The sequence below is a fragment of the Trichechus manatus genome, unplaced genomic scaffold (assembly GCF_000243295.1).
Source record: "Trichechus manatus latirostris isolate Lorelei unplaced genomic scaffold, TriManLat1.0 scaffold00039, whole genome shotgun sequence".
Lineage (NCBI taxonomy): Eukaryota > Metazoa > Chordata > Mammalia > Sirenia > Trichechidae > Trichechus > Trichechus manatus.
This window is the reverse complement of record NW_004443975.1, coordinates 15048949-15056970: the sequence shown is the minus strand read 5'-3', so window position 1 is coordinate 15056970 and position 8022 is coordinate 15048949. Positions and strand designations below refer to the sequence as shown.

Sequence of the window (8022 nt, the reverse complement as noted above, 5' to 3'; positions counted from 1 at the left end):
GGCGAAACTGTCATTGAATTGAAAGTAGTTTTTAACCCCAGGGAAATCTGCTCTTGTGGGCACTTGCAAAACAACGGGCCGCACGTGACCCGGGACGTGGCGGAGGAGGGAGGGTGGCATTTCCTGCAAGGTGCAGGGGAGGGGACGCGCGCGCCCATCTCCCAGGGTTCGGACGGCGACCTCCTCGGTTGTCTTTGCAGCTCCGGGGAAAGGTCTGGCTGCGTCTCAGGGAGACGTTCGGAGCCATTCATCTTATTTTGTTTGAAAAGTCACTCGTTCACGTTGTCACTGAGTGACACCTCGAAATAAAGCTAATTTGCGGCCGCTCCTCCTCCTGGATTCCCGGAGGATCTCCCGGGAGGCAGAGAGGCGGACGTCGAGCTGAGTTAGGCCTGGCCTCGGGGTCGCAGCATCCGGCGCCCGATGGCTCCGTGCTGGGCCGCGTGGGGGCGGGGTCCCCGGGACAGACGGGGGCTTTGCAGAAGACACGGACTCCTGGATAATCGAAAGATGAAGGGAAATCGGGAGAAAGGGAAGTAAAGAGTAGGGAACCTAGGAGGCCACCAGCGCTCTCGGCTGTCCACCCGGAGGCGGGCTTTGCACCCATTCTCCCGTACTCCTGGGAGCGCTTCGGGAGAGCTCTGAGACCAACTCTCCTCCGCGCGTCTCAGCCTGAATTTGCAGACAGCAGAGAGTCCGCGGCCGCTGGAGCCGGCGACCGGACCCTACGCGGCGGAGAAAGACGCGCACGACAGAGCTCAGCCCACGCGGCAGCAACAAACACTTTGGCGTGGCCGAGGCGTGGCAAGAGGGCGGGCCCCGCCCCCTCGTTACCAATTCACCTCCACTCCGGGTTCCCATTGGCCACGAGGATGGCCAATGAGCGCGCGGATCGAGGTCCTACCCGGGTCTGACTCGAAAGCTCCTGCCAAAACTTTGGGAGTTTTTCGAGAGGAGTTTTTTTTTTTTTTTTTAGCTGTTTTTTTTTTTTTTTTAAACTAACGTATTATTATTGTTGTTATTTTAAATTTAGCTCTCAGGGCTTAGTTGTTTGCGTTTTCTTTGGGGCCTGGCCCCGTCTCTCCGGCTTCCCCGGTGTGCGGAGCGGGGCCCCGGCCTCTCGGCCCCGCGGATCCCGCGCCGCTCTCTCGCCTCGGGCCGGCGGGGAGCGCGGCGCCGCGCCGCCTCTGCAGTGAGGCCAGGGGCCGAGGCGTGAGCGGCCGGGCCCCGGCCCTCGCCTGCTTCCTCGGCGGCGCCAGGGCTCCCCGGCCTCCCTTCAGTCCGGTCGGAGAAGCGAAAGCGGATCGTCCTCGGCGGCTCTGCACGCCCTCCGCGCGCTCCCACCCCCGGCCCGGGCAGGCGGCCGCGCGGCGCGCCCCGCCAGGATGTTCGCCGCCGGGCTGGCCCCCTTCTACGCCTCCAACTTCAGCCTCTGGTCGGCCGCGTACTGCTCGTCGGCCGGCCCGGGCGGCTGCTCCTTTCCCCTGGACCCCGCTGCCGTCAAGAAGCCGTCCTTCTGCATCGCAGACATCCTGCACGCCGGCGTTGGGGAGCCGGGGGCGGCCCCAGAGGGCCTGGCGGGGGCCTCGGCCGCCGCCCTCACCGCGCACTTGGGCTCGGTTCACCCGCACGCCTCCTTCCAAGCCGCCGCCAGGTCCCCGCTTCGACCCACCCCAGTGGTGGCGCCCTCCGAAGTCCCAGCTGGCTTCCCGCAGCGGCTGTCTCCGCTCTCGGCCGCCTACCACCACCATCACCCACAGCAGCAACAACAGCAGCAACAGCCGCAGCAGCAACAGCCTCCTCCTCCACCCCGGGCCGGCGCCCTGCAGCCCCAGGCCGCGGGGGCGCGGGTGGTCCCGAACCCCCACCATAGCGGCTCGGCCCCGGCCCCCTCCAGCAAGGACCTCAAATTTGGAATTGACCGCATTTTGTCCGCAGAATTTGACCCAAAAGTCAAGGAAGGCAACACGCTAAGAGGTAGGTCTGGAGCGGGAGGCTGCAGGCCTCTGACCACGGCTCTGACTCATTTCTCGGACCCCTGGTCGGTTTGGGGTGCCAGTGAGTGTTTTTATAATGAAAGAAAAATGGGTAAAATGGGGGAAAAGAAACGAATTAAAAAAAAAAAACTACGAAAATTTGTATCTAAAAGTCACTTACCTGCTCTGCGTTAACAACAACAAAAAGTTTGACTCCCGGAAGGCTTTAAAAACATTTGTCACATAATCAATATTCATGAAAGTGGTTGGTGTAAATATTTGCTAACATGACTATCATCTGTCTGTCTTTTTAGTCACGTATCTAGAGAACAAACCCATTGATGTGGAGTCGATTCCGACTCATAACGACCCTGTATAACAGAGTAGAACTGCCCCTAGGGTGTCCAAGGCTGTAAATCTTTACGGAAGCAGACTGCCACATCTTTCTCCCGCCATATCTAGAGAGAGAAATAACATTTTCTGTCAGGAAAAACCCTTCTGGGGAAGATTTTCTCTTCCTTGTGGAAGTTCCACGTATCTGATGTTATCTAGTAAGTCTACCCAAGGAATGCAGTTAGACAAGGCCGACTCCAAACTCCCAAGAGCAGAGCACAGAGTGGGGGTTCTTTGGGGGCGGCGGGTACAGGACTGTGGGATTCCTGGAAGGCACCTGAAAGCGACGTCGTTGTGGCTGTTTTCTGTCAATCCCTTCCGTGCTATATGCGTGGATGTGGACGTGAACACAGGCAACACTTTGTGCATCGCCCCTTGGCGACTGTCGGGACGGAGGGGTTTTGGCTCGGAGACAGGAGTCTCTCGCGATTTAGCTCCAGGAAAACCGAACCAAGGGCGAGGGGCAGGGGAGGAACCAATCAGCCGAGAGAGTATGCATTTGCCTGAAGTGTAACCAGCGGTCCTTTTCCTCCACGCCCAGATCTCACCTCCCTGCTAACCGGCGGGCGGCCCGCGGGGATGCACCTCCCGGGCCTACAGCCCTCCGCCGGCCAGTTCTTCGCGTCTCTAGATCCCATTAACGAGGCTTCTGCCATCCTGAGTCCCTTAAGCTCGAACACGAGAAATTCAGTTCAGCATCAGTTTCAAGACACGTTTCCAGGTACGGAAACCCTCCCCAGCGAGCGACGGCCCAACGGGCAGGTCGACTGACAGACAGACATCTCAGACCTGACGCCTCATGGGGCGGTCGCGGTGTCGCAATCCGGGAGCTGGTGCGGGAGGATACTGGGTCGGGATAGAGAAACCGAAAGATTTCTCCGCGAGCTAGCGCACGCTTCGGACGGCTCCCACCGGGAAGCTGTGGGGGCGCCTGGGGGAGCCAAGACCGTGTGCGCGGCCGAGCGGGCGGGGGAGGGTTTCCTTGCTATTTTCGCTGGAGTGAGTGGCTCAGCTGTAGGTTTGAAAAGGCAGCATCAAGAGGTGTTGCTTGTTAACACATACACATTTTAAGAAGACCTCAGACACTTGCCCTGTGAGGCAAGGTTCTGTCTGGACGCGTGGGCACGCGTGAGTACACACGCGGACGCACACGCTAGCGCGCGCACACAGACACAGACACACACACAGACACACACACACAAAACAGAGAATAGAGGCTGTCATCTCTAGATCATTCAGGCCCGAGGGACATTTTCTCCACATGCCTAATGGCCATGCATTAGGGTTATGTTTTTCCCTTGGAATTAATCTGGGAGCCACAGTTTCTCCACTCCACGCTCGCTTTAGGCCTGCCGACTATCGTCTTCACAGCTGTGCCCTTCCTCCTTAGAGAAGCCCTTCCAGGTGTGTGGGAAGGGCTTTCTGAGCCGGCTGTTAGCACAAAAAAAGGTTTTTAAGCAGCATCGGACTGGGCACTAACGAGGCCCTCGTGTCTCCTTTCTGTTCTGGTAACCGGCTCCACCAGGCCCCTACGCGGTACTCACGAAGGACACCATGCCGCAGACCTACAAGAGAAAGCGCTCGTGGTCGCGCGCCGTCTTCTCCAACCTGCAGAGGAAAGGCCTGGAAAAAAGGTTTGAGATCCAGAAGTACGTGACCAAGCCGGACCGAAAGCAGCTGGCGGCGATGCTGGGCCTCACTGACGCGCAGGTAAGCCCGCTCTGGCCTGCAGCGCACAGCGCCCTCGGGCGGGCGACTGCGAGCGGCCTAACCCCGAGGGGCCCGCCACCCAGACCAAGTCCCTTCTGGTGGTGGAAACACAAGGTCTAGAATTTCAGACTTTGTGGACTTCGCAACTTGGGACAGAAAGAGAGAGGAGGGTGGGGGAGAAGGACGGAAAGAATAGCTCATCACCAAACATGTCAACAAGCGCTGCCTATTTATTTTGGCCAACGGGCGAAGGAGCCGCGGAGAAAACAAACAGGCCGCGGGAGATAATTGTGTACTCAACTCAGTGCAGTTCGCTGTAGGAGGCAGTTTATTACGGAAGAGATAAAAACCCGAAGTCAAGAGTTTTTTTTTTTTTTTCCTTCTCTCCTGCCCTGGCTGCCTCCTCCTCCCGCTGCCCGATTGTGAAATCCCTAGCTGTGAGCAGGAAGTGAAAACATCATTTCAAACGGAATTGCTCGGCCCCAGTAGGGCGAGCAGCCCGCTTGGAGCGCCACAGCCAGGCCGATTTTCTAACCGTGTGGGCTGTGAAGAAAGACTCCGGTTGGGGAAAGGGGTCAGGGAGAGAAAGAAAAAAAAAGATTTTCTTAGAGCGTCCAAGAGCGTTTTAGCCGGTTCTGCTTACTTGATTTTTTTTTCAAGATTGTGCCTGAATTCATTTTTTTTTCTTTTTCTCAAATTGAAGAACTGGCCTTTTTTTTTTTTTTTTTTTAAAGCTTTGAAAATAGAAGAGTCACAGTTGTTTCATATCCCACAGCAGCGGCCCTCATCCCTGGTGTTGACTCCCGAGCAGAGCAGCAGCTCGAGGCTGGTGGCTTTTTCCTAGCTCCCCGGCCCTGGGCCTTCCCTCTCCCTCTTTCTGTCCTTCATTACACAACACCCGTCCCCAGCACACGCACGGGAAGAAGCGCCCAGCCGTTTTCCACCAGCTGTGGATGTTATTTTTAAAAGGGAAGCTGGAACTTGTGTGAAGGCTCTGTGTCCCCCAGGGGATCGTATATATTTATATAGATTCTCCACCCCATCCCTACCCCCTGCCACCGCCTCCACTTTGCACACGTTTAATTCCAGCCTTTTCTGAGCCCCCAGCAGGATTAGTTTAGCCCGGTAGGGGTGGGGTCCTTAGCCCCTCCCCCTGCAAACCTGCCGAGGAAATGCTTTTCTGCCGAAGGCCCCCATGGGGTGAACTTTCTCCCTTTCTGCTTCGTGCCCGCCTTCTTCTTTCCTCGAAAGAATCCCTTTTTAGGGACTTGCTCTGAGTAGTGGTAATAAAGTAGTAGTGGGCCAACTTAGAGCGGGAATTCTTGGCACTGGTTCACCAAACCCTTGCAAATGTACAAAAATCTTGGGTGTATGTGCATGGGGGTGGGCAGGGGGCCACACTTTAATTAGATTGGGGCGGCGTCCAGACTCCAGTGGAGTTAAGAGGCACCAGTCTCTATAGCTGGTGGTGGGGTGCAGGAATACGCCTGCCCACCAGCACCCAGGCCATTTCAGGCACGAGGTCTGAGAGCCACATTTTGAGAAACGGCCCCAGAAGGTTCTTCTGGAGGCGAGGATTCCTGGCGGTTTTGGTGTTCCCCTGAGTTACCTCTGGGCCCCCCCGCTCCGCTTGTGCTTGGCTCTGGGTGGGGCGCTGGGGACGGTTAACCGTGTGTTCCTGAGTTAGGGAGCGGCTCGTGGGCAGGAGCGAGCCTGCGTCTCACCTGGGTGTCCCTTCTTGTCTCCCTCGCGGTGCGGCTCAGGTGAAGGTGTGGTTCCAGAACCGGCGGATGAAGTGGCGGCACTCCAAGGAGGCCCAGGCCCAGAAAGACAAGGACAAGGAGGCAGCCGAGAAGCCATCGGGCGGAACACCGGCTTTCGACGGCGAGCAGGACGAGCGGAGCCCCAGCCGCTCGGAAGGCGAGGCCGAGAGCGAGAGCAGCGACTCCGAGTCCCTGGACATGGCCCCCAGCGACACGGAGCGGACTGAGGGCGCTGAGCGGGCCCTGCATCAGACGACCGTTATCAAGGCCTCGGCCGCGGGCGCCCCGGTCACCGCCGGCAGCGTTGGGAGCGGCGGCAGCAGCGCCAGCTTCAGCTTCAGCGGCGCCAGCGGCCTCAGTAGCAGCAGCAGCAGCAGCGCGGGCAGCGCCAGCAGCGTCGGCAGCAGCGGCGGCGGCGGCCCCTCGGAGCTGCCCTCCGCGCCCCAGCCCAGCCTCAGCAACGCTCCGCAAAGCCCCGAGCCTGCCCCGGCGCCGCCTGGCGGCCTATAGACTGGGCGAGCGCGGAGGGCCCGGGCCGGGCGGCCAGCCTCCCGGCTGCTGATCTGGTGCCTCCTTTATGCCAGGGGCCGGGCCAGGGCTGGGGCGCAGCGGCGGGGCCTCCTTCAGCCGTAGCCCCTCCGCTGCCCGGCTGGCCGCAGCCCACACTGCGCGGAGCGGAGGAGGGTCTCGGTGGCCCCCCGCCTCCCACGCCCGCCGCACCGCTGCTCCCCAGAAGCAAGCAGCTCGCGCTGTGAAGTGTCTGACTGAAACGTTCCTCCCCACCCGCAGGGGTCGTGGCGCGAAGACTTGCACTGAGGACGCCTAAAACTTGTAAATAAAATGTTTACTTCGGTTTGTAAAGGCCGCTTGGCTTGCTGGGGCGATGCGGTCGTGAAGGCCCAGGGCACTGCAGAATGCAGCAGCTCAAGTGGAAAAGGGGAGGAGGGCGGCTGGAGCTCGTGGGTGGGGTGGGGGGTGCAACTTCAGGGCCACGTTGTGGCAGACAGTGGCGTCAGGGTTTGGAGGTTCGTCTAGTTCAGAGGTCGCGTGGACCGCACCAACCGCCAACGAAGGCGCGAAAGCGCGCTGCACGGCCCTGGGCGCGATCTGGGAGCCGAGCTGGCCACAGAGTCTGTTAGGCCCGTTCCGCAAATGACTTTCCCACCTGGAGTCTGGACGCGAGGAGTGTGTGCGGCACGCTTTCCGCGGCTCGAGAGTTTGCAGAGTTCAAGCGGAGAAGGCGGAGGCGCCGGGCGCGGTCGTTCCAACCAAAGTCACGCTCAGTGGGTGGCCAATCAGGGCCCGGCGTGGAGCTGAGCGCCTCTCTCCCAGCGCAATCCTCCCCTTGCTCAGGGATGGGATCGGGCATGGGGGACGAGGCAGATCTGTAGTGGCACGGAGGAAAGGACAGGCATGGCCATAGCGGCTGTGGCTGGGAGCCCTAGGCTTAGAAACCCAGGGCCTCGGTTTTAAAGATGCCAGAACAATGCACTGTGGGGAAGGGACTTGCTCCAGGTGACACGGAGGCAGAGCCCAAGCCAGAACCTAGACCTCCCGCCTCCTGTGTGGCCAGTGATGGATCTAGAAAGCCGCACCTCGTCTTCCATCTCCCTCGGCAACAGGGCCCCACTGCGCTCTCTTCCCTTCAGCTTAGCGAGCTGAGAGGCGGTTTCCCCATCCCACCGCAGCTGGAAAACAGTAAACATTCTGACCTCGCCACTGCTACTGGGATTGGCCATTCCAAGTTTTCTGCAAAGATGAGAGAGTCAAATCTCTCTTCGAGATGTGCCCTACCCCGCTTTCCTTCCCTGGAAACTATGAGTCGGTGAAATCTCTTTTGGGCGATTTAAAAACAAACTGATGTCTCCGACAAATCGTGAACACCCAGGGCTATTTGCCATAAAAGTCGGAGACAGCGCAAGGCCTCTGACAGGCCCACTGCCGTGCCCGGGAGCCCGTTCCGGGATTGCCCAAGGCTTCTGACAGGCCCACTGCCGTGCCCGGGAGCCGGTTCTCGGGGAGAACTCCCTGCGGAACATCTGTGCTGCTGCAGGGATGATGAGGTCAGAGAGCCCAGGACGCAGCCCTACCATGGCCGGAGTGAGCACGCTCCCGGCTCTCTCTTCACTTCGCCCCCACTTCGACCCACTCCCTGAGCGGGTTCCAGGAGCCTCTGTTCT

At 59.4% G+C, this 8022-nt stretch overlaps 1 protein-coding gene across 1 annotated transcript; it reads left to right on the top strand.

Annotated features, from left to right (window-relative positions):
• The first annotated feature begins 1370 nt into the window (after window positions 1-1370).
• HLX (H2.0 like homeobox) lies at window positions 1371-6352 on the top strand. The gene is made up of 4 exons (XM_004375917.2): window positions 1371-1977; window positions 2911-3090; window positions 3895-4079; window positions 5843-6352. The coding sequence occupies exons 1-4, from the start codon at window positions 1386-1388 to the stop codon at window positions 6350-6352; spliced, it is 1467 nt and encodes a 488-aa protein (XP_004375974.1). The 5' UTR covers window positions 1371-1385.
• The last annotated feature ends 1670 nt before the right edge of the window (window positions 6353-8022 follow it).

What these genes read in the sequence shown, in the direction of transcription:
- HLX (XM_004375917.2), top strand. Translation starts at nt 1,386, where the DNA reads ATGTTCGCCGCCGGGCTGGCCCCCTTCTACGCCTCCAACTTCAGCCTC. An exon ending in GGAAGGCAACACGCTAAGAG is followed by an intron (nt 1,978 to 2,910) that starts GTAGGTCTGGAG and finishes CTCCACGCCCAG; the next exon opens with ATCTCACCTCCCTGCTAACC. An exon ending in TGGGCCTCACTGACGCGCAG is followed by an intron (nt 4,080 to 5,842) that starts GTAAGCCCGCTC and finishes GGTGCGGCTCAG; the next exon opens with GTGAAGGTGTGGTTCCAGAA.